Raw genomic sequence first — 27,291 nt, 5'->3', positions numbered from 1 at the left:
GCAAAAGGTTATCGAACAAAATGGCAATTATATATTTGACTAAAGTTCGTTCTAAGTTTTATTAAAAATGCATTTACTTTCATTTAAAAAATCCGCAATTACTTTTTAGGCAACTCAATAATATGTAACGTTCTACAACAAAGTAGGAAAAGTACTACATTCTATACACTTCGGTTAAAACAAACAAAAACAAGCATAAAATCATTTAAGTTTAAATTGTTGTAAAATTTTCTATTTCAAATCTAAATTTAATTTAGCTACATCCTGTCCATGGCTGTATCGCCATGTATTTTCTTAATCAAAACACAGGTCGCACTTTTCCCTTTTCCTAACCGCAATTTTAGTTATATCTCCACAAAATTTAGCATGATATGCTTTATTTGTGTTTGCCTACGTTTTTAATAATGGACCATATCGGTCCATGTTTTGATATAGCTGCCATATAAACCGATCTTGGATCTTGACTTCTTGAGCCACTGCAGGCAAATATTTATACGATTTGGCTCAAATTTAGCATGAGGTGTTTTTTATGATTTTTAACAACTGTGCTAAGTATGGTAGAAATCGGACCATAATCTGATATAGCTGTCATATAAACCGATCTGGGGTCTTGATTTCTTGAGCCTCTAGAGGGCGCAAATCCTATCCAATTTCGCTGAAATTTTGCACGATGTGTTTTGTTATGATTTCCAACAACTGTGCCAACTACGGGTGAAATCGATGCATAACCTGATATAGCTGTCATATAAACCGATCTGGGTTCGCAAATCCTAGCCGATTTCGCTGAAATTTTGCACGAAGTGTTTCGTAAGGACTTTCAACAACTGTGCAATAACCTGATATAGCTGCCAATCCGACCCATTGTTATACAGATTAAGTGTAATGCAGCTACTGTGGCTATGAGAATTAAGGTGAAGGGAGAATGGATTGAGGATGGGAGCAGCTCATACCATCGCGGTATAATCGAGACGACGATAGCAAACTTGGAAGGAAAGGAAGAGGTTTCCCATCAAATACCTGAGACGACACTTAAGGTCGAGTGCCAGGCACTGCTGCCAGCGGCACAGTCTTGGACGGACGGAATCCTAGTATTGCCATCTGGATGATCATGTATCACGGACGGATCAAAACTAGTGGACACAGTGGGCTTGGAGGTCTACATTGAGAAGCCAAGGATTGAGATCTGTATTAGACTGCCTGACCATAGTACGGCCCTGCAAGCGGCGATCCGAGCGATAACGGAACGCGTGAGGTGGTGTGGTGCTAACGCCATTGAGTGTGAACATCTTTAAGGACAGTAAAATGGCCATAAGGGCAATAACAACCACGACCGTAAGTTTAAGAATAGTCTTACGAATAGTTCCATCCTTCTCTGAGGATGGAACAATTAATTTGGGTGCCAGGCCATAGCGGAGTAAGGGGGAATGAAAGGGCAGACGATATGGCGGTGAAGGCGGTCGTTAATAAACTTGGTTAACCAGAAGCCTTCCGGGTCGACGCAGTCCGAGTTAAGGACGTTGGCGACAAAAATGGGGTGATCCAAATCGTGAGAGGACGAGGCTATTATTGAAAAGAAATAAGAAGGAGGTCTTGGGTGTCGGGCCATAACGAAGTAAGGGGAAATAAAAGGGCAGGTGATTTGGCGGTGAAGGCCAGAGGACTGCCGTCAATAGACTTGGTTAACCCGAAGTCTTTCGGGTCGACGCAGTCCGAGTTAAGGGCGTTGGCGACAAATGCGCATGTAACACTGTGGAACAGTCGGTAGAGCGACGAAATTTTTTGGGGTGATCCAAATCGTGAGAGGACCAGGCTATTACTGAAAGAAAGTAAGAAGGAGGTCCGTATAGCTTTTGGCATCTTAACAGGACATATAGGACTACGAGCTCACTTATGCAAAATTGCGCCAAGTGATAGCATGATAAGATGATGAGACGTTCGAGCATTTTCTATGTCATTGTCCGGCTTTTGCGGCTAAAAGACACCGGTACTTATGTGGGGACACAATACCAGACATGAACCAACATAGGCGAGTGGTATGGAAAACAATTAAGGATTTTGTTAGTAGCATGGAATTCCTAACTTAAATTTTTCTATTTCGAGGATATTTTTTAGTATTTATAGCGCACAACAAGCCGACTATTTGCTTAGGTATATGTCCATAGTGGCCTGCCTGCCTGTCTGTCCATCCGGCTGTCGATTTTAATGTGTGTGCAAACTACAGATCACAATTTTCGTCCGATCGTCTTAAAATTTGATACAGGCATGTTTTTCGGCCTAGAGACGAAGCCTATTGAAATTGGAAAAAATCGGTTCAGATTTGGATGTAACTCCCATATATATGTTCGTCCGATTTGCAGTAATAATGCAATAAAATGGTCATTTGTAAACCGATTCTCTCGAAATTTGGCAGGAATGATTTTTTTATGAAACTCGAGAGTACTGGTGAATTTCATGGAAATCGGTTCAGATTTAGATATATTGGGTTGCCCAAAAAGTAATTGCGGATTTTTCATATAGTCGGCGTTGACAAATTTTTTCACAGCTTGTGACTCTGTAATTGCATTCTTTCTTCTGTCAGTTATCAGCTGTTACTTTTAGCTTGCTTTAGAAAAAAAAGTGTAAAAAAAGTATATTTGATTAAAGTTTATTCTAAGTTTTATTAAAAATGCATTTACTTTCTTTTAAAAAATCCGCAATTACTTTTTGGGCAACCCAATAGCTCTCATTCGTACATATCGCCTGATTTTCACTCCTAGAGCGACTGGAGGCGCATTTATTGACCAATCTTCCCAAAACTTCGAACAACGCTTTCTCAGCGACTGTCACATCATGTGAGAAGTTTGCTCGAAATCAGCTCAGATTTAGATATAGCTCGCATATATATGTTCGACCGATTTGCAGTAAAAATTTAGTAACATAGTCATTTGTTAACCGATTCTTTCGAAATTTGGCAGGAAAGATTTTCTTATAATTCTGAAATCTGATGGATTTCATAGAAATCGGTTCAGAATTAAATATAGCTATCACATACCAATTTACCAATATTGCCAAAATTTTGTATAACGCTTTCCTCAACGACTTCCACAAAGTCCATAGGTCGAAATCAGTTCAGATTTCGATATAGCTTTCATAAATATGTTCGTCAGATTTTGGGTAATTTGCAATATTGTCATTTGTCAACAGTTTGAACATATTTGCCATGCCCGAAATTTGATATACGTTGTTTAATAACCCATCTGAAAATATCAGCTGAGGTCCATCAAAATTGGTTTAAAATTATATGGTATTATAAAGTCGGCACCGCCCGACTTTTGCCTTTCCCTACTGGTTTTTATACCCACCACCATAGAATGGGGGTAATCTAATCTAGTCTTTCCGTTTGCAACACCTCGAAATATTGATCTAGGACCCCATAAAGTATATATATTTTTGATTGTCTCGAAATCCTGATTCGAACTAGCCATGTCCGTCCGTCCGTCTGTCGAAATCACGATAGCGGTCGAACGCGTGGAGCTAGCCGCTTGAAATTTCGCAAAGATACTTTATATTGATGTATGTAGTTGAAGATTGCAAATGGGTCATATCGGTTCAGATTTGGATATAACTTTCATATAAACCGATCTGCTGATTTGACTTCTTGAGACCCTGGTAGCCTAGGTTTTCATCTGATTTGGCTGAAATTTTGTACATGGTGTTCTGTTATGACTACCAATAACTGTGCCAAGTACGGTTTAAATCGGTCAAGAACATGATAAAGCTCCCATATAAACCGATCTCCCGATTTGATTTCTTGAGCCCATGGAAGCCATAATTTTTGTCCGATTTGGCTGAAATTTTGCACATAGCGCTCTTTTATGACTTCCAATAACTTTGTCACGTAAGGTCAAAATCGGTCAAGAATCTGACATAGCTTCCATATAAACCGATCTCCCGATTTGACTTCTTGAGACCTTGGAACCCTAGGTTTTTATCTGATTTGACTGAAATTTTGCACTTAGTTGTCTGTTATTACTCTCAACAATAGAGCCTAGTACCGTTCAAATCGGTCTATAATCTGGTATAGCTCCCATATAAATCGATCTACCGATTTGATTTCTTGAGCCCCTGGAAGCCGCAATTTTTATCCAATTTCGCTGAAATTTTGTACATGGTGTTCTGTTATGATTCTGAATAACTGTGCCAAGTTCGGTTTAAATCGTTCAAGAACATGATATAGCTCCCATATAAACCGATCTCCCGACTTGACTTCTTGAGCCCTTACAAGCCGCGATTTTTATCCGATTTGGCTGAAATTTTGCATATAGTTTTCTATAATGACTCTCAGCAACTGCGCCAAGTACGGTCCTATATGGTCTAAAACGAGATATAGCTTCCATATTTAAGCATGGTGGTGGGTTTCCAAGATTCGGCCGGCACGCTTTTACTTGTTTTTATATAAAAAAAACCACAAATGCTAATGGACACCATAAAGGTTTATAGAAATCTCAGTATGTGTTGGTGTTTTGACTTTTTTATACCCACCACCGAAGGATGGGGGTATATTCATTTTGTCATTTCGTTTGCAACACATCGAAATATCCATTTCCGACCCTATAAATTATATATATTCTTGATCAGCGTAAAAATCTAAGACGATCTAGACATGTCCGTCCGTCTGTCTGTTGAAATCACGCTACAGTCTTTAAAAATAGAGATATTGAGCTGAAATTTTGCACAGACTCTTTTTTATCCATAAGCAGGTTAAGTTCGAAGATAGACTATATCGGACTACATCTTGATATAGCCCCATATAGACCGATCCGCCGATTTAGGGTCATAGGCCCATAATAGCCTCATTTATTACCCGATTTTGCTGAAATTTGAAACAGGCAGTTGCGTTACGTCCTTCGACATCCTTTGTCAATTTGGCCGAAATCGGTCCAAATTTGGATATAGCTGCCATATAGACCGATCCTCCGATTTAAGGTCTTAGGCCCATAAAAAGCGCATTTATTGTCGATGTCGCCGAAATTTGGGACAGTGAGGTGTGTTGGACTCTTCGATGTTGGTCTTCATTTTGGCTCAGATCGAACCAGATTTGGATATAGCTGCCATATAGACCGATTTCTCGGTTGAACAATGACTTGTACTTATAAGCATTTGGTCTAAATCATTTGATATGTCTATATAGCTGCTATGGGGCATAAGGTATGCATTTTTCACTGGATTTTGACGAAAGGTTGTTCACATATATACCCGAGGTGGTGGGTATCCAAAGTTCGGCCCGGCCGAACTTAACGCCTTTTTACTTATTTAAATTTCTACTTCTACATATGGCGAGAAAGATTTCACTCTGCTATTCCCATTTGCCCACTTTAGAAATATCTTTTACCAAACTCCAGCTAGAATTTTTCTTAGACAGCTAAATTTGTTGGGGTCTTTTGTAAGTTCTGAATGTTTTTTTCCCCTTTTAAATGCATATTTCAACTTTATCTGCTATTCAAATAAATTGCGATAACATCAATGCCAAGTTGACAGATTTCCTTGAGCGCCCGCCATAATCAATGAGTATGTAGTGGGTATATGAAATTTTGCCGAGCAGAACTTAATTAATTTAAATTAAAAATTAAATCTGTGTCATTACTTTAAACCACAACATGCTTGTTATTATATTTTTAATATTACCCAGACTTTTGACTAAAAAATCTTTAAAATTTTGTTTTAAATAGCATTTCTTTCAACCCCGAAAGTTGTAATATAAAAGAACAAAAAAAAGAAAATGAATATACAGCACTAAAAAGGCGCCATAATTTTAAAAATAAGGAAATTAATCTCAATATTTCGCAAGAAAAATGATTAAATCTAGCCACACAACAAGGATCTATGACACACCATGAACTTTAAACATTATCAAATAATCTTAATGGCCGTCATAACTACCCCTGGCTCACCCACCAACCATTCACTCACGATAAAGTATAAAACTCAGCCCTCATACTCTCACCGAGCTAGCTAGAGCTAGCCAGCCCCAGTTGGAATTAACGCATCGTCGCATTTGGCGTGTGAAGTTAATTAATTATTCAATTACCATAAAGCAAGATTTAAATTATTTAAAACTATAGAGGCGAACGCACACACAGGCATACGGACACACACACACACACATAGGCACTTCTGCACTGGGCTTTAAAGCTTTAAATGTTTTTGTATCCAGAGAATGTAAACCATAAGTCACTCCCCTTGGAGGCGCCTAACGCCGACGGCATACATTTGCAGCCACAGTCACAGCCATTCAGTCAGTAGTAGACGGAGGCAAAGTCCATGGGTATTGATGCGTACGTAGCTGATGATTTCTTTAAGTGGATAAGAAAATGTTTCCGCTTCATCAACATTAACGTGAAACATTCCAGCAGCCCGCCCGCCAGGGCATGGGTCTCAAGCTGGCTCTCAACGGTGTAACGGCATTCGAGGGTGTGGTAGGGGGAGAGCGCCCCATGCCGCAGAATGCTGCTGGCTAAGGTAAACGCATAATATCAAATAATATGCGGCGTTTCGTTGAAAATTCTTGCCTGGATGATGGCTTTGGATGATGTCAGGGAAAAAGACAACACCACTCTTGAGAGAGAGATGCGAGCAGAAAGGACTGGGCTACAAAAAAAAATAAAATAAAAAAATACAACAAAGTAAAGTAAAGCAAAGGCAACGTATTTATTTGCTTCATTGACAATAACATTAAATTTCGTTACGATGGGGATTCTTTTTTCATCTTAATTTTTTTTTTTTTGGTTCTTTGTTGCCTTTTTCATTTGTTGTTGTAGTCGGGCGCTTGCAAAACTTAATCATAAATGCGAAATACAACAACAATAAGAAAGCAGTAGGATACCATCCTCAACAGGATGGACAAAAAAAATCGTTTGTTTGTTTGTTATCAGCCTTGGGTTATATCGCATCGTATCGTACTTAATGGTCTACGTGACAAATTTTTTCGAAAAGCCCTACTCCCGGTAATCCACACAAAAAATACAATATTCATACATAATAATGATCTTTTTTTTTTTTGCTTCTACTGGCTGGGTTAGCTGGGCGGCATTTTTTCCTCTTTTGGTCTCTGTAAACGCCGCCGCGCATAACCAGCTCTACGCATTTCAATATTCCACATCAATTGAAGAGGGACTTCTTAGGTTTGTGACACTTGGCCATAAGTATACATTCGGGAATGACTCCTCACGTGGAATATCAAAATGTGATAGAGGGTAGGTAGTTAGGCGGCAGCTACCTTTGCTACGCTTAACGATAAAAGGGTTGCGCAAAATTATAATTTAATTTAAAATAATCGTAATGACTTCAGCGCCATCCATGGGGGATTTGCTTTGGATGGTATGAGGGAAAAAAAACATAACCAAAACTTGCGTGAACAAGGAAAGGGGGCATTTAAAAAGGATTAGACTTTCAAATACCATTCGTTTTGGGATCTTATGACTGTCTCTTAGGTGGTTTATGTCATTTTTGACAATCGTGGCGATGATGATGTTGATGATGACAAGAAAATTGAGGATTCTTTTAATCTGACATTAAGCGATAGAAGTCTTAAAAGAGGTTTTTCCAAACGAATAAACAAAGATAAACATTCATAATGTCAATTATAAAAAAAATTTGTTGTTATCTGTCTTATTCTCAAATGGGATTTGCTTTCGTTAGCAACCAAAAACAAAGTCATTTGATGAAATATGTCCCATAAAAACGTTAAGACATCATTTTAATGCTTGCTTATATTGTCGGTTTTTTTTAGGCAAGTCCCTGGAAATTTCTTGGAATTTTGCTTACATAAGAATTTTTTGTAGGTAATTTTTTTTTTAGTACAAAATAAAGACAGAGTTAGAAAGGTTAAGATATGGCAGGGTATGCATTTATTTTATGTTGTTCACACGTTTAACAAGAAAATAAAATCAGTCCTTTATGGTGGTAGCTGACAGATTATTGCTTCAGATGTGTTTTATGCAACAAATTGTATTGAAGACGAAGGGATTGTAGGTTTAGTGGGATGAGAATAGCCTTTTGCCTTACACGAATGCTTTGCGAAAGGCATCAGCTGATAAAAAATACCAGCGGCATTGGTTAATTGAATGTGGACAAAAATGGAACAAACCCAACGACTCTTCAAAGGTAATAAGGCAGAAATACGTTTGCAGTTCTTGTGTATATTAAAAGTTTCTAACAAGTTAGAATTTAAGAGAGTATGTAAACATAAGTTGTTAATATTTCATGCAAATGCAAATTTTGCCCATGAACATTCTACTAAGGAACAGGGGCAAATTTCTCACATATCAATGAGTGCAGTCCGATTCAAGTTGAAGCTCAGTGATAAGGGGCCTCCTTTTTGTAGCCGAGTCCGAACGGCGTGCCGCAGTGCGACACCTCTTTGGAGAGAAGTTGTACATGGCATAGTACCTCACAAATGTTGCCAACATTAGGAGGGGAAAACCACCGCTGAAAATTTTTTTGTGATGGTCTCGCCAGAATTCGAACCCAAGAATTCAGCGCCATAGGCGGACATGCTAACCTCTGCGCTACGGTGGCCTCCGTTAATGTTTCATACTCATTGCATATTTTAAGTAAAGTCGAGAACAACACCATCAACGACGTAATTGAAGAAAATACAGGTTTCAATGTTCACCAGCATTGTGGTGGAAATGACATAGTTTTTATCTGAAAGGTCAATGGATTGAAAATTAACACATGAAGAAGAAGCTTAGCTGAGAGCTACCGGGCGTATCTACAGGTTGCAGATAGTGGAGTGCTTTATATGGAGTAGCTGCAACTGCAGTCGCGGACAATCAGCGGTATCGAGTGGACGGGTGGCACCGACTCTTGCTCAAATACTGAGTGCCTACGATGCTCGATACGACAAGGCTAGATATTGGCGCCTTTAAATAACCAATGGCTAGAGCTGGGCGATGGGTAAATACCGAAAAGATATTTACCCGGCAAATTGGGTAAATACCCGGGTATTTACCATTTATACCCAAAAGATGGGTATTTATAGTTTTGCAGATATCTTGGGTATAAAAATATCTTCCAAACCATTTTTGATGATTTCGTATTCTTTGTATATAAAACTGATCTTATGAACTCATAAATTCCGATTTTAGTTAAATATAGCCGCTATATAGACCGATTTCCAGATTTAAAGTCTAGAGGCAATAAATTCGTCCTTTTTCTTCCGATTTCGATGAAATTTGGCATATTGAGTTCTGGTAGATCCCTACCCATTTCTGTGAAGTGTGGTTCAGATCGGACTATATTTAGATATAGCTACCCTATAGACCGATCTCCCGATGTAGGGTATTGAGGCCATAAGAGATCCTTTTATTATCCGAATTAGATGAAATGTGGCACAGTGAGTTCTGGTAGACCCCTACCCATACTTGTCAAATGTGGTTCAGATCGGACCATATTTGGTTATAGCTGCCATATATACCGATCTCCCGATAAAATGTAATAAAAAAGCCAATAAAAGGAGCATTTTTCATCTTATTGCGATGAAATTTGGTACAGCGAGTTCCGGTATCACTCTAAACCTCTTTGTTGAATATCGTCTAGATCAGAATATATTTGTAAATAGCTGCCATATAGACGGATCACCCGATATAGAGTATTGAGCCCATAAAAGGAGAATTTTTCATTCGATTTGGATGAAATTTGAAATAGTGCGTTTTGATAGACATCTACACTTGTTTGTTGAATATCGTCCAGATCGGACCATATTTGGATATAGCTGCCATATAGACCGCCTGCACCCAAAAACTCCCCAAACCGTTCATTTTTACTGACCACGCCAGCATGAGGCTCAAATAAAAGATAGTTGGGAATGTAGCACGGAATTGGTATCCATTTTTAGGACCAAGTCCAAGTCCAAGTCCTCCAAAAGACCCACCAAACCGGACATATTTAGCGACCATGGCATTATGGGGCTCCCAAGAAAGGTATTTGGGAGTAAAGCACGAATTTAATATCCAGACTCGGGGCGAAATGTCTAGAGTGCTATCTCACCCGCAAAAGTTCCATAAACAAGACAAAACTACCGAATAGAGGACTCAAAAAAAGATATCTGAGAGTAAAAGAAGCCGCAGCGGAGAGGGCCGGGTCCAGCATAAAAGTGAAACAACACACAGATGTTGTCTGTTTAAACACCATCGTTTTCATCCTCCCTTCCTAATGCTGGCGACATTTGCAAGGTACCATGCCATTTGAAAAAATGATATGACAGCCATGTTAAAACTTCTCCACAAAGAGGTGTCGCACTGCGGCACGCCGTTCGGACTTGACTATAAAAAGGAGGCCCCTTGTCAATAAGCTTGTAATTGAATCGAAATCATTCATTGATATGTGAGTTCCTTTGTTCATGGGCAAATTTGCAGTTGCAATTTTCACAACGGTTAGTGCATGAAACAACAACGCGCGTTTACATCAATCCCAATATTTTCAACAACTGCTGTATGATAATGACACTTTTTTAGGCATAGAGACGAAACTTGTCGAAACTTTAAAAAATTGGTTTAGATGTTGAGTAATGCTGGAGTTAAAGTGTTATTTTGTAAACGATTCTCACGAAATTCAGGTTATAGCATTCTCTTATAACAAATTTTGCTCCTTTTTTTGAAAATCTGAACAAAAAATATTGTATTCCCCACAAATTCTAGCATTAATTTATCTTGCAATTTTTATCGTAAACACAGCGCCAATGTTTATTACAGAAGAAATTTACTTGTCGAAAATTTCGTTTGTGGCTAATGAATTATGTTTTTCACGTGTAGGTGTAAGAACCTAAAAACAAGTTTTGAATCGTATTTTATCTAAGCAAGTTCACGTTCTAGTATTTCGGAATAACACAACAAAAACTCTCATTACAAAGTAATCAGAAAGGTAAGCTCATTCAAAAAAGAATAACTACTTATTTTTAGGCATCGTTTCTAATTACTTTTACATAGCGATGTCCTAGGAGGAAAGTCCTCCCTCCTAGTGCTATTAAGTTGTGTCTCTTTGCGGCAAGCCATTCGGACTCGCCAATAAAATGGAGGTCCCATATTTCTGAACTTAACGTTGTAACGGACAGCACTCATTGGTATGAGATGATTTTGTCCGCAGTTTCTTAATGACATTTTTACTACCGATAACATAGATGGTATTCCTTTTGATAACTCGTTATATTACTAACTGCTAAGTAAATCTAAGGATAATGAGTTATCCATTATTGTACATGCCGAAAATAATGACATGTACTTACCAAGTTTTGCTGGGAATTGACTGGTAAGGAAATAGTTTCGAGGAAAACACTTAAATTTGTTTAATTTCAAACTTAAAAATCTTTATAGGAAATATTTTATTTTACAGTAACTATACTTTTCTTTACTCAAATTTATTTCTTTTTAAAAGCGGTTTGGTAAAGTATTTGTGAAAATTCTTTGAAATTGAAGATAGGCATTTGCTGATTAGACCTCTATCAGTTTAGGCTGCTACAAATAAAACAACTCAGAAGAGAAAAACCAAAGAAATAAAAATATACACCAAACCCTAAATCTTCCAGATAAAAATCGCTCTTGCCGCTATTGTTCTGTGTTTTGCCTTACTTTTATAAGAAAATTTAAAATTAAACTTGCAATTTACCACAATCAAGTGTTCCATTTTCCCTGACACTATTTTCTCGACAATATGTCTACTTAAAGAGCCAAATCTCAAATGTTGAAATGTAATCAGTTTAAAGAATCACAACAATAGTTATTGTTCTTTTTTTCTGCTCCGTACTGCTTTCTGTTTTTTGTGTTGTTGCTGTTGTTGTTGTAAATGTTTCCTGATACAATCTTAACAAGATAGTATTTGCTCGCAAAGTTACTACTTTCCTTGGCTTTTCCGTAACAAAAGAGTCTTTCTTTTTATTAGTTTACATGGATGGTATGAACCTTCTTGCCTCGTTCCTACGTTGGCTTCCAGCTCAATTGGTGATATTAAATAACGATTTTCCCCCGATACGACATAGAAAACTACGACGACGAGAGTTGTATATAAACAAACAAAGAGGCGGTCCACAAGATAAACAAACAAACAAACAAGGGAACCGAGTTTTTTCTTTTACTTCGTAAGCCGCTCGTCCTGCCTTAGGGACATTTCAAAATCAACATTTCTGAAAGCCGATCAGCCACAGGACACTTAGTTATACTTAACTCACGCACATACACACATCTATAGTTATACAAAAACTGACTTGAATGGTGGACATTTATATGTAGGAAAGTAGTTGGCAGTTGGTAGTTTAAAAATGAAAACATTAAATTGGAAGTCTTTAAAAAATAGTTTTCTATATGAATTTTCCTTAAAAGGGCCCTTTGTGGTTTATGATTTCTATTTGGTAGGGGAGGCCCAAAGGAGGGAAGAGAGATAGTTGAGAAAATATTTTGCTCCATCATGATGAATTCAAGATTCCAAAAGATTAGTGGTTGGCTGTCATATGCAAATATTGGTTTGTCACTTAGGATTTAAGGACTCAGGTGTATTTTTGTGACAAAACAGATACCGCAAATATTACCTGTGGCAAGCCTTAATATTTTATGAAAATATTAATTTTGAAATACACGCACTTTGTGAAATAAATGTCATATGAATACAGAACCTTCAAGTTAAATAATGCTGTTCAAAAGCTGAGAAAATGTAAAAAATGGGATTTCAACAGATGCGTACATATATGAAACAAGGAAATCGGAAATACGAATTTGACATTTCTTGAAATAGAATATGTTCATTTAATTCGCATTCGATACAACTTGTATCCTTTAGCTGCTCAAGGAAAAAAATACGGTTGTACGGGGGCTACATTAGTTTATGTGGGGCCCCGTTAGATTGGAATTAAGTTGGAATAACACATACGGCCTTATTCACAAAACTTAATGAAGCCTTAAAATAGGTTTATTTGACAGTTCTATTTTTCTGTTCTGTTCTATTTTTCTGTTTTTCTATAAAGGAAATCTGTTAAATAACCCTTTTTCAAATCTACATAAAGTTTTGTCAATAAGGCCGAATATGTAGAGGGAACAGCGGTTTATATGGGAATTTGTATTAGGTGAAAAAGGAATTGCGCTATCCAGTTGTTCAAGAAGTCAAATAGGAGGAGAGTAAGATGCAAAATAATTTTGTAAATATTTAACACATACAAACGAAGAAAAATTAAATTGAAATTGTTTTAAATGATTTTTTTAGTAATGTTATAACGAGATAGTAAAACAATATCGGTTTGGTATTAAAGCCAATTACATTTGATAATAAGAAGCAAAACCTGTTTGGTAATAAGTCTAATTCCTAGCGGTACTTTTCGTTTTATATTTTATCCAAACCAGAGTATAATTTGGTACCGAAATATCCACGTTTGGCATCAATTTTTCTAGCAATGTTTTCTCAACCGATATGGCTATATTGAAATTTTCTAAAATAAGATGATGACGAAATTTTCCATGAAACTTAAATTTTGTTGATTTTATTTTTTGAAATTTAATATGAAAACCAACAGAAAAAAATTTCAGCGGTGGTTTTCCCTAATGCTGGCAACATTTGTGAGGTACTTTGCCATGTAAAACTTTTTTCCAAAGAGGTGTCGCACTGCGGCACGCCGTTCGGACTCGGCTATAAAAAGGAGGCCCCTTATCATTGAGCTTAAAACTTAAATCGGACTGCACTCATTGATATGTGAGAAGTTTGCCCCTATTCTTTAGTGGAATGTTCATGGGCAAAATTTGCATTTGCAATATTAAAATCAAGATGTATGTGCTTACCCTCCCCCTTACCCTAATTTTCAAAAACGCTAGATCTTGAAGATGATTGAACCGATTTAAGCGAAGTTTGGTTTGCACACTTATGGTAACCCAAAAAAACTTTGGGGTCAAATAATCTGGTGGAACGCCCTACACCAGAACCCACACAAGCGTTCATGTTTACACAGTGGGCAAAGAATCAAATGAAAAGTAATTGGAAGTAGAATACGAAACTTAAATAAAAAAATTGGGGTGAAGTCTCAGGGGGCACGCCCCACCTCAACAACCACCCCAAACGGACATGTAGGCCGATCATGACAATATTGGATGCAAACGAAAGGTACTTGAGAGTAGAAAACCAAACTCTTATAAAAATTTGGGTTAATTTCCGGGGGACACCCAACTCCAAACTTATGCCCCAAATGGACGCCAAACGGGACAGTATGGAACTCAAACGAAAGATATTTGAGAGTAAAATACGAAATGAAAAATAATTGAGAAAAAACTAGTAAAAGAGTGCTAAGTTCGGCCAGGTCGAATCTTGGGAACCCAAACACCACGGATTCGGCAAAAATTTATACAACATATATTTAGTTGAAGGGCATAATTTTATTCTACATATCAACCTTCTGTCATACCATCAAAAATTAAAGCTTCTAGGAACCGAACAAGGATGATCGAGAGACGGGTTTACATGTGAGCTATATCAGGTTATAGACTGATTAGGACCGTATTTGGCACACAGTTATTGGAAGTCATAACAGAACACCACATGCAAAAATTCTGCCAAATCGGACAAAAATCGCGGATATAAATCTGAGCCGATATGACCCATTTCCAATCCGCAACGACCAACAGCAATAGTTAGTATATGTGCAAAATTTCAAGCGGCTAGCTTTACGAGTGCGACCGCTATTGTGATTTCGACAGACCGACGGACGGAAATAACTAGATCGATTTAGAACGTCGATTCAGAAAATATATGTACATTATGGGGACTTAGGCGAATATTTCTATGGTATAAAAATTATTAAATACGAATATGAATTATTTTCAAATTATGACCATGTCGGTTCCACTTAAGAGAGTAGCGAAGCTTTACCAATAATTCTCCACCACAGGGTGGAGAAATATTTGTCTAAGACCCTAAAAAGTATATATACTTTTGATCTTTATGACATTTAAAGTCGATCTAGCCACAGCTATCCGTCTGTCTGTCTATCCGCCTAACTGTCTAATTTGGCTGAAATTTATACTATGATATTTTGAATGACATTCATCATGTGCCAAGTATGGTTCGAATCGGTGTAAATCTTAATATAGGTCGCATATAAATCGATCTACCAATTATATTTCTTAAGCCTCTAGAGGGCGCCCCTAGTGGGCCGATTGAGCTGACATTTTGCACAATAACTTCTACTATGATCTCCTACATCCAAACCAAGTAAAGCCCGCATCGGCTTATAACCTGATATAGCTCTAATAGCATAGCAATTCTTATCCATTATCCCTCTTTGCCTATAAAGAGATACCGGACAAAGGACTTGACAAAAGAACACGCTTTTTCTTGTTATGTAGCTCAGAAATAGATTTTTAAATACTTTTCCGAAATGGTGTTTTCATACCCACCACCATAGGATGATGTTATACTAATTAGTCATTACGTTTGAAATACCTCGTAATATTCGTCTAAGACTCCAAAAACAATATAAATTTTTGATCGTTTCGACGTTCTGAGTCGATCTATCAATGTCTGTCCACCCGTCTGTCGAAATCACGATAAGGATCAATGGGCCATATCGGTTAAGATTTAGAAATAGCTCCCATATAAACCGATCTCCCCATTTGATTTCTTGAGCCCTTACCAGCCGCGATTTGTATCCGATTTGGCTGAAATTTTGAATATAGTGTTCTGCTATGTCTCTCCAATGGTCCAATTCGGTCTATAACTAGTTCATTATTAATGGTATACCTTTACCTCTTTACTATGAACTAAACATTTATAATGTCTGTTTTCTTTGAATACCAAAATAAACCCTTTTATTGGAAAACCCTATAGTACCCATGAAGCAAAATTGTACCTGCAACCAAAATATGGGCATATTTCAAGCAAGAAAAAAGTTTTACGAAAATCTATTTCCTAACGTGTTTTGAGCTATTTATGTTTTAGATATTTGCTCCTTGCTAATTTACTTATCTTTAACTGACGACGTCTACTCTATTCAACCTTTGCAATTTCTATTTATCCACTATATGCCTACCTTGCACTTAAAGCTATCTAAAACATCTCTAATAATGGGTATCGTTTTACCCATTCGTCGCTAAAGGGCTTAACGAAAATTTCAACGAAAAAATGTTAAACAATTTTGACATAAAAAAAAGATTTTCTTCTTTCAAAACTTTTATATGGAAATTAACTTTCATCATGATTTCTAAAATAATAAAATTTTGCGAAAGTTTGCAATAATAAAATAAAATCCCTTTCAATTATTTTAAGGAGATTAGGTTGTTAACATCTTACAACGGTATTCGAAAAACTTATTGATGGCTTTAAGTACATCTATTTGTGAAAATTTCTGTATGGAACTTTCAAATAAACCTACTTTGAAGCTGCATGAAGTGTTGTGAATACGGTCATTATTATTTACAAATTTTCTGAAATTTTTTCATTAATGTCAAAAAATTGTGTTGAATTTTTAGCTTTAACCAGTTGACCAATTTTTGCTCATTCACATATACATATATATTTTTGGAATTCACATATACGAATATGAAATAAATAAATAATTGTAAATGAATCTGTTATTGCTGCAGTCAGCATCAATCAAGCTTTATAAACTAGACATACGAAATACTGTAAATAACAGAAACAAACTCACCTCAAGTGCGTTCCCCTACAGGCAAATTACAATACAATGCAAATATCTCTTAGTACACCAAACACTTAATTCTGTTACCATCTCTTGCCAGTGGTTTGCTATCCTCCATCTCCCACTTTTGATCCAAAGCAAGAGAATAAACAATGTGCTCTCACTAAAATAATTGTGCATTCTCTTCATTCTACACAGCCATAATACTCAAATAAAGAGAAACAAACTACGTCACTTGATAATTGTTGTTGTATAGATTCCGTTGTTGTTTGCATGGTAATTTTGTAATATTCAAATACACAAAATGTAAAAACATTTGCAAAAACACTTCTTTAATAGTTAAAGAGTCAAATGAAAGCCAAATATAAGTTCGAAGGCACAATAAAGGGTTTGAAAAATAACGAAACACACACACATATACTTTATTAAAGCTGCTTAACGAAAGACAAATCAATGAGAGTAACAGATCAAGCAGCAGTCCGATTTAAAGCACACGCGTATTTAAAAACAACCGAACGATTGCACTCCCGCTTAAGAACTAAATTTGAGTTCGATTAATGAGTCGAAGAGAAGTAATGATTTGATGTGTTGTTATGGGAGTATGTTTGCAATATTGGAAAGATAATTGCACTTGTGTAGGTATGTATTTGAAGTGTATTTATACATACTTATGTATTTCGCATCACCTTTTTTTCTCATTAAAGTGAATTGCAACAAAAATACAAGGTTGAAATGTTTTCAAGTCTACTCATTAACGGTTTTTCATGCCTTCAAGTGCATGAGGCTCCGGCCGTGATCACCGTAACATATTGTGAGTTGTTTATTGAATTATGAACTAGCCCCTACGCAGCAAATTTTGTTGAAATTTCCCAGAAAAGCCAATTTATATTTTTTTCTTTTTATTTAAAAATAAATTGTTAGAAGATTATTATTAGATTATATTAGGCAGTGGGATGAGAGCAAACGGATAAAGATATCATCATAAAATTTTATGTGCTTATAACTGAGGTGTTATCCAGACTATAAGGAAATTTTTAGGGCACTAGAAGGTCCGGGCGCCAAATTTGATCACCTCGGGCTGCCAAAAGCGCATTTACGGTCTGATTTTGAATATTTTTTATTTACTGTAAAGTGCTCAAAACCCTACGAAAATGCTTTTGTGTGGGGAATATCTTTTATAGTTTCCTAGAAATTCGTCTTCAAACTATTTTTTTTCTTAAATTTTCCCAGAGACTGGTAAATTGTTGTTTGTGAAAGCATTTCTTAACTGATTTGCAATTTTTTTAACTTATTTGGATAGCTGACTAAATTTGCTATATTTTTGCCGCAAATTACAGATAAAAAACTGTGAGAGTAGGAGAATTTTTGGAATTGCGTTGCTTCGTCTCTACAAAGAAAATTTGACGTAAAGGTGTCAATTTAGCTTGCTGTACTAACTGTAAAGAGTACTTAATGTACCCGGCATGGAACATCGCACTGTCAGGAACTTTCAGCTTCAATCTGTGTGGTGTGTTTCCTTATCACGAGAAGCTTAGCTGGAAGCTACCGGGCGCATCCGCAGGTTGCGAATAGTGAAATGCTCCGTACGGAGTAGCTGCAACTACAGTCGCGGACAATCATCCGTATCGAGTAGAGAGTCTCAGTGAGAGACCAGATGGCACCGGCTCTTACTTAAATACTGAGTGCCTAAGATGCCCGATATGACAAGGCGAGATATCGGTCGTATAGACAGGAACGGGCTTGCTCGCCTATAAGAGCTTGACGAGGATCGCCATCTCCACATGCAAATGTGGCTACAACAACATCAACAACAACAGTACTTGAAGTAGATACGCGTTAAATGAAATTTTTATAATTTGTGTCGACTGAGGAGATTTATGGAATACAATATTCCCATTTTATAAGAAAAAAATGGGAAAACCAGCAAAGCTGAAACCCCCAAGTCGAAAGCGCAATATTTTTTTGCGTCATCTGAGGATTGAAGCCTTATTGCTGAAAAATTCATCTTTCCCCAGTATTCGTGTTGACTCTAGGGGATATGTGACATACAATATTGTCATTTTGTTACAAAAAAAAAAAAAAAAAAAACTGTAAATACACGCAAAGTTGAAACCCCCCAAGTTGATAACGGAAACTTGTTTGCGTTGATTTGAAGTCATTTTGGGTGTTTGCGTCAAAAAATTTGGCCAAAATTTATAGTTATTTTTATATACCCACCACAGAAGGATGGTATCAAAACACCCCGTATTGATTTTGTCATTAAGTTTGCAACACATCGAAATATCGATTTTCGACCCTATAAAGTATATATATTCTTGATCAGCGTAAAAATCTAAGACGATCTAGCCATTTCCGTCCGTCTGCATGTTGAAATCACGCTATAGTCTTTAAAAATAGAGATATTGAGCTGAAACCGTGCACACATTCTTTTTTGTCCATAAGCAGGCTAAGTTCGAAGTTGGGCTATATCGAACTATATCATGATATAGCCCCCATATAGATCGATCCGTCGATTTAGGGTCTTAGGCCCATAAAAGACACATTTATTTTCCGATTTTCCTGAAAGTTGGGACAGTGAATTGTGTTAGGCACTTCGAAATCCTTCTTTATCATGGCCCAGATGGGTCCAGATTTGGATATAGTTGTCATATAGACCGATTCTCCGATTTAGGGCATTAGGCCCATAAAAAAAACGCATTTATTGGCCGATATCGCCGAAATTTAGGACAATGAGTTGTGTTCGACCCTTCGACATACTCCTTCAATCTGGCCCAGATCGGTCCAGATTTGGATATAGCTACCATATAGATCGATCTCTCGATTTAAGGGTTTGGGCCCATAAAAGGCGCATTTATTGTCCGATGACGCGAAAATTTGGGACAGTGAGTTAAGTTAAGCCCCTCGATATAATTCTACAATTTGGCCTAGATCGATCAAGATTTGCAGATAGCTGCCATATAGACGTATCTCTCGATTTAGGTTTTGGGGCCATAAAAGGAGTATTTATTGTCCGATTTCGCCGAAATTTGGGATAGTTAGTTGTGTTGGGCTCTTGGAAATTTGTCTGCAACTTGGCCTAAATCGGTCCAGATTTGGATATAGCTGCTATTTAGACCGATCCGCCGATTTAGGGTCTTAGGCCCATAAAAGACGCATTTATTATCCAATATTTTTTATACACAATTGAACAATGACTTGTACTTATTAGTATTTGGTTCAAATCGGAACATATATGCATTTTTCACCGAATTTTGACGAAAGGTGGTTTACATATACACCCGAGGAGGTGGGTATCCAAAGTTCGGCCCGACCGAACAGATTTATGATAATCTCGATTTGATGTTTGGTTTTAAAAAATGTGAACATTTTGGGCACATTTTGTATTTTACCTAAATAATCCAGCCAAAAATTTAGCATTTCGATTTCAGCTTAGACATTTTAATGTAAAGCAAGTCCTGATTTTTCCAAAAAATTATATTTTTCATGTGAAATATTTTGTTCGTTAGAAAACTGGCAATTTCTTTTCTTCAAGACACATTTAACAATCTCTCTGCATTCGCTTGGTCATTAAGATCGACTTCAGAAACAATAAAACAGAAATTATTTTACAACTTTTGTAAATTTTTGGTTTTTGTTAAAGTTAGTTTTTAGGCAAGTGGTTTCAATCTGGCCGAAATTTTTCGGGGTTGGTCTTTTTAAAAACTGTTATTTGATTTATGCCCAGTTTGGTTTGCCATTTCCGAATGAATAGATTTACACAAAAAGATTACGTTTTTCTTGATTACTTTTTTTAGATAATAGATTTTGAACCAAAAAAACTTGCTGATTTCATTCAAAAGGACATTCCCTCATAACTTATGAAAAATATTTATAAGAGTAACAAGTTTTCATTGAGATTTTTGTATGTTTCATAAAAGCAATCGTAAAAAAATTGTGTTTTCAACTATGAAAAACTAATAAAGTTCCAGCCTTTAAATGCTGCAAAACGTGTTTGACAATAAAGCCTGGAATTATTTCGAGTAAGCCTCTTGTCCCTTGCGTGTTATCATTTTTAAAACATAGTGATAGACTCATATTTCTTTAATGAAACTAAACTTTTGGCCATAACATTAAATAAAGACCTTTTTGAAATCACTAGATTCTATGAACTTCCAATAGCATAATGTTTTGCTTCAAACTCACTTGCACAGGCAATTAAATAAAAAAAATCAAACTATTCAATAAGCTCTATGTACACACGCGAGCACTTATGTTTACTATTCCTATACAATAGTAATGTTCTCCTGTCAGTCGTTGACTACACCACCTCTCACTTTGGATCAGAAGCAAGAGAAAATATCATGCTCACCCACTGCAGTAATTACTTGTTCTCTCTGTTGCAGATCCAATCAGACGAGAACCAAATTATGGCACCATGTTGTTTTTGTTGTATATGAACACACGCGAGCACTTATAAGCACAAATGTTTACATTTCCTATTCAATAGCAATGTTCTCTTGCAAGTGGTTGGCTTCACCAACTCTCACTTTGTATCAGAAGCAAGAGCAAATATAGAGCTCACCCACCCACTGAGGTAATAACTTGTTCTCCCTGTTGCAGATCCAAGCAGGTGAGAACCAAATGATGCCGCCATGTAGTTTTTGTTGTTTTATTTGCGAGTTTCTTTGTTTTAACCATACCACAGTGACTGACAACAACACCTCCTACTTTGCAACAGTAAGAGAAATATCAAGTGCACTCATTGAAGGAATTGATAGCTCTCTTGCTTGTTTTATTCTCTGCTAATTTCTAAGCAGAAGAGAAACAAAATACAAAAAGTACAACAAACACTATCAGTATGTCTTTATATAATTTTTGGAAGTTTCTTTGGTTTCGGCCTGACTAATCCCGCTCATTTACAATTTAATTGATTATTTTTATAGCTTCATTGAGCAAGTATACAGTGGTAGAAAATATAATAGGGACATCAGTTACTAAGAATGTGGCCTTAAATTTAAATTTCTTATTAAACCTCATAAAAGTCACGGATTCCCGTTATGGTAATTTTTCTTTTGGTAAATTTCCTTAAAGAAAATAATAGGAGCACTTATCTAAAAGTAATTACCTATGAATTCTATTGGGTTGCCCAATATTATTTTTTTAACTTTAAAAGGAGAGAAAAACAAATGGTTACTGCTCATTCACATGCTTTATTGCCATATTCATTTTGTAAAATGCAGCATTAGCACCCCAAATGGTTCGGAGTTCACACAATTGAAGAAGAGAAAAATGTGATTAGAATATAAAAAAAAAAAAAAACTAAATTCGGCCGGGCCGCATGAAGGCGAAATAATTTTGACCTATGCATCACAGCCGCACTGAGGACGATATCATCTAATGCACTGAATTTAATGCTACATCTTATGCCTCTGCTCATTGTGGGTACCCAAATTGCAGCGACCACTATTGTGAGGTTAAGGCAGCTTTCTCATTGGTCATGTGGCGGCTACGGACACTGTGTTATCCTTGATACAATATCCGATGTTCCAGGCAGTGTGGATTACACCTTACCTGAGTCGCTTTTTGATAAAAAACGTACTGTACCACTATTCATGGTGGAACCGATTGGAACTACAATATCCCTGGTAACAGAAGTTACATAGACTTCTAAACCCTTGCAAGTGGCGGAATGGCTAAGATATAATGTCATTACGACGATTGGCATAAAAATCTTCTCAGACAGCCAGGCGGAGATCTGGATGGTTCAACGGTAGGAACTAGAAGGCATCTTTCTTCTTCTGTTCCTGAGGTATCACAATGAACGAAAACGTCTAAGTGGGTCTGATGGCAGACCACTTAAACCTAACGATGATCGAAATCAGTCCATAACCTGATATAGCCACAATATAAACCGATCTCTCGATTAAACTTCTTGATCTTCTAGAGGGCGCAATTCTTATTCATTTTGGTATAAATTTTGCGTACATCGTTTTGGTGTAACTTCCAAGAACTATGCCAAGTATGGTCTAAATCGGTTGATAACCTGACATAGCTGCCATATATACCCAATTTTACACTCTGAACCACTGGAGGGCGCAATTTGTACTTTTTCATATGATTTCTTACAGTACGGTTATACGGTACGGTCCGTATCGGTCAATAACTGGATGTAGCTCATATACATATTGAAAAAGTCATTCAAAGAACTTGGCAAAAGCGATGTACGATGGTGCTTTCACCGTATATTTGATTCAGCCCGGCCGAACTTACTACGCCTTTACTTTTTTCGATTTAATTTCTTTAATATAGATTATAATTTCCACCTAAGTTTTAAAATGGAAAATTTTATCTCTTTTGCATTAAAAAAATTACTACCATCAAGCTTAGAAAAAAGGTATTTCAAATAAAATGGAAATTTATGAAAATATTAAAGTTTTATTACAGCTTTAACATATGATTGCACACATCCATTTAGCACTGATGTATTGCAAACAACAAAAATGCTCACTAATAATACTTAATTGGCCATATACATACTTCATAAATTTTTCGATTTTTTTTTTTTTTTGTTTGCATTCACTCAAAAAAAATTATGCAAAATATTTTCAGCTTAGTTTCCCCATAGAGGATGTATATACAAGGATTTGCTTCTTTTTTTTGTATTCTGTGCAATTTCTATTGGTTTAGAGTATGTGTGTATATAGGTTTGTGTGCGTGTGTGCGTGTGGGGGTGTGTTGTTTGTGTGTTAGTCAATCATTTACATACCGTTGCGGTTGTTTGCTACGCTTAGTTTCCCTCACTGAAGCCTGGGGTCCCAAGCGTGTCTGTGGTGGTGGAACAGTTGAACCTGCGGTTATGGTAGCTATGCCACGCAAGGATGTGCCCAATTCACGACGCTCATGTATTATGGCCGATTGCGATTGTATGGCATAATCAAGTCCGGGCAATTCCAATGAGGCAATTGGGTGTATGCGCGTCAAGGATAGGGTGCTCTCTAAGACGGTACTAAGTAAAGGAGCACTGCGTAAGGATCTCAAACTACCGCGGCGACTAAACGGTTCCTGTTTATACATTTGAAATCCTCACTGAAAACAGGATTAGAGTCAAAGGGAAAATGGAAATTCGTTTGCTTTTTTGTTTTCCGTGGTTCTTTTTTTTTAATTTCACTTGTGGTGTTGCCTATTTGGTAGAGGGACTTTTCTTTGTCGTTGTGCTTTGTTTTGGTATTTTCTCACTGTTGTGGAAAATCTTTGATTTCCCCCGATGGTTGCGATATTCTGAAAGTCACGTTATATTGCGTGGTGTAGCATTTACGGCTTGCTGTGCTATTGTTTTGTTGTTGAAGTCGTGTTGGTGTTGTTGTTGTTTTTTGCTATTGTGTGGTATTTCAATGTTTTGTTAAATGATTACAGCATTTAGTTGTTGTAATTATTAAATATTTTCCTTTTGTTAAGGTCTCTTTATTTCTGTGTTAGTATATGTCTGTATTTGTTTGTGCATGAAATATTGTTTTTGCTGTGTCATTTGTTGTTGTTGTTATTTTGTATGTGTATATATTTCCAATGAACAGCGCGTGCTATTATTAAATTAACGCTTTTTATTAAAGAACCGCCCCTTCTGGATGCCCACATTTACACAAAATAAGCCCAATGCAATGTGTTGTTGGACTTATTTGCCCGAGGATCAAGGACCTTTGTTTGGATTAGGTTATGTATGCTTTGGTGGAGGGAAATTGTGTAAAGTTGTTCATTACTGTTGGTCATTGTTGTAACATTGTTATGACCAATTACAGCGATGTTTATCGTTACAGCGGCACATGATTTCACATTTAACATACATGGACATGTGCATTAGGGAGGGTTATCATTTAAGAGCTTAATGAAATACCATGGCAAGTTGTCAGAATTGAAAATGTCTGAGGACTGCTTAAACTGCTTGTAAAGAAGAATTTTTTTAACCAAATAAAATTTTGAGTAAATTTTCTACAAAAAAATATTTTCCAAAAATTTTCTACGCATTTTTAACTACTCGAAATACTCTGCAGAAATTTCTTGGATATTCTCGATAGTAAATTTTCTACAGATTTACAATCTAGAAAACATTTTTTATAGAAATGAAATTGAGAAGAAATTTTAGAGATTTAAAATTTCCAGGAAATATTTAATTAGAATCCAAATTTTTCTGAAATGTTCCCTAGAAATTAAATTTCAGACGAAACTGTGATGGAATAACCGATGCTGAGGATTTTCGTCGCCGGCTCTCGGAATCCGACAGGTCCACGAGGATAGGACGGTCCTCGGCTGATTGAAGCCACGGCCACAACGTGAGGTGATGGCATGCAAAGCAGTTGTTGTGCTATGCAGACTTCGAATTCCATTCTGATGCTCGGTGAATGGAAATTCTCCAGCGAGGCTTGGGAGAAGTAGTCTCTCAAGCGTCTTGGGTACTGGTGAAAGAAGGGAGATCGGTTTTTACGACTCCCACTTATTCGGGTCCTTTCCAGGCTTCAGTAGCGGGATCACTTTGCCCATCTCCCAGTGTTTTCAAAGATAGGTTGAGGAGAGTTGTAAAGTAGAGCTTTACGCTTTATGGGCCCCCTTTTTATAGCCAAGTCAGAACAGAGTGCCGCAGTGCGATACCTTGTTGGAGAGAAGTTTTCACATGGCATTAGAAACCACCGCTGAACATTTTTTTTCTGATGGTCTTGCTGAGATTCGAATCCAGGCGTTCAGCGTCATAGGCGGATATGCTAACCTCTGCACTACGGGGACCTCCGTAGAACTAGTAACAATTGAAAACTTATTGAATTTGGCCATGCCTAACTTTGGATACCCACCACCATTAATATATTAACTATGCTGGTTTATTATTCCTTGTCCGCATCATAATTGAATCAGGTCCCGGCAATTCTAATCAAGTAACAGTTTCAGCGAAATAGAGCAATAAATCCGTTTTTAATGTTATTAAGACAATAAATTGGAAAATCGGCTATTATAGCTATATCTAAAAGTAGTCCAGATTCGGTTTGATGACGATAGGCTTCAGATATCTAACTGTTTCAAATTTCAGCGAAATCGGATAACAAAAGCGGCTTTTATATACACAAGACCCTAAATCGGCAGATCGGTCTATAAAACATATATCTAAATACAATCCGATCTAGACCATATTTGGGTCGGATGTCTTAAAACAACTCACTGTTTCAAATTTCAGCGAAATTGGATAATAAATCCGTATTTTATGGGCTTTGGGCTCATGTCGGCAGATCGGTCTATATGGCAGCTATATCCAAATTAAGTCCGATCGGGACCATATTTCGGTCGGATACTAATAAATGCGCTTTTTAAGAGCTAAGATTTCATGTTGGCAGATCGGTTAATATACCAGCTATATCTAAAAAGGATCTGTCTGGACCATATCCATTTTTTGGTTGGATTCGAGCTGTTCAAGAACTTAACCAGAATAGAAACATACGCAGCTGTGCCAAATTTCAGCTCAATAACTAAATTTTTGAAGCGAGATTACAACAGACGGACGGACAGACACACGGACGTCGCTTCCAGGGGCTATATCAGGCTACAAGCCGATTTGAACGTACAAGTGTTTGAAATAGTAACAGAACACTAAGAACAAAATTTCGGCTTAATTCCCGCTTGTAAGGGCTCCAGAAGTTAAGCCGAAGGGAGCTATAGCCAAATCTGAACCACTTGCAATCTCCAACGACCATCATCAATAAGAAATACATTTGCAAAATTTCAAACGGCTAGCCATACGCGTTCGACCACCATGGTGATTTCGACAGACGGACGGACCTACGGACAATACGATCAAGAATATGTATACTTTATGGGCTCGCATATCAATATTTCGAGGTGTTACAAGCAGAATGATTAGAAGATTACTATAACGCCCATCCTATGTTGGTGGGTATAAAAAGAAAGAAAACTAGAGGAAGAGGATCAAGCCCCTTTGCCGCGCGCTCACATTTATAAGCACTGGTTTGTCAAATTGTTTGTCACAAAGCGCTTTTTAAAAACCGTAATTAAGAACGAACTCTAACACGTCTTGCCGAAGAAACCAAATAGGTCTAATACAGAGGTGGGCACACTAACACACATGCTCATTATTTCCAAGCCCATGGGCTTATATCCTTGCGCACGTACACAATTATGTGCAAAAGTGTATGTGCATTTTCCCAACACTAGTTTCAAATCAATATCTAATTTCCCACTTTTAATTGAAAGCATTTATTTTCGTCCTTGAACATTTGCGGTACGAAGCTTAAGCTATAATCCTTAGTTGTAGTACATAATATAAGTCCTACATACCGTCCCATCGGATAGCCGGAACACTCCGGTCTGTTGACGATTGAAAGAGCTATAGCTCTTAAAAAATCACCCTTTGGATAGGCTATATTCGACCATGTTTTGATATAGCTGCCATATAAACCGATCCTGCATTTGGCCTTCTTGAGCCTCTAGAGGGCGCAATTTTTATTCGATTTGTCTCAAATTTTGCCCTCTAGAAGGGGCAATTCTTATACGATTTGGCTGAAATTTGGTGTGAGGTGTTTTGTAATGACTTCCAACAATAATGCTAAGTTCAAATCGGTTCCTAACATAATATATCTGCCATATAAACCGATCTCGGATCTTAACTCCTTCGG

General features: G+C 37.0%; 1 protein-coding gene across 3 annotated transcripts in view; it reads right to left on the bottom strand.

Annotated features, from left to right (window-relative positions):
* LOC131997317 (GATA zinc finger domain-containing protein 10-like) overlaps positions 1–23,735 on the bottom strand; it is a 246,667-nt gene extending 222,932 nt beyond the window's left edge. For all 3 annotated transcript variants that reach the window (XM_059368105.1, XM_059368103.1, XM_059368104.1), the window contains exon 1: positions 23,391–23,735. In XM_059368105.1, the coding sequence (XP_059224088.1) occupies positions 23,391–23,698 (308 nt within the window). In that variant the 5' untranslated portion in view covers positions 23,699–23,735. The remainder of the gene's footprint in view (positions 1–23,390) is intronic.
* Between the last annotated feature and the right edge of the window lie 3,556 nt (positions 23,736–27,291).

The sequence above is a fragment of the Stomoxys calcitrans genome, chromosome 4, assembly GCF_963082655.1.
Source record: "Stomoxys calcitrans chromosome 4, idStoCalc2.1, whole genome shotgun sequence".
NCBI lineage: Eukaryota > Metazoa > Arthropoda > Insecta > Diptera > Muscidae > Stomoxys > Stomoxys calcitrans.
This window is presented reverse-complemented; position numbering and strand designations above follow the sequence as displayed.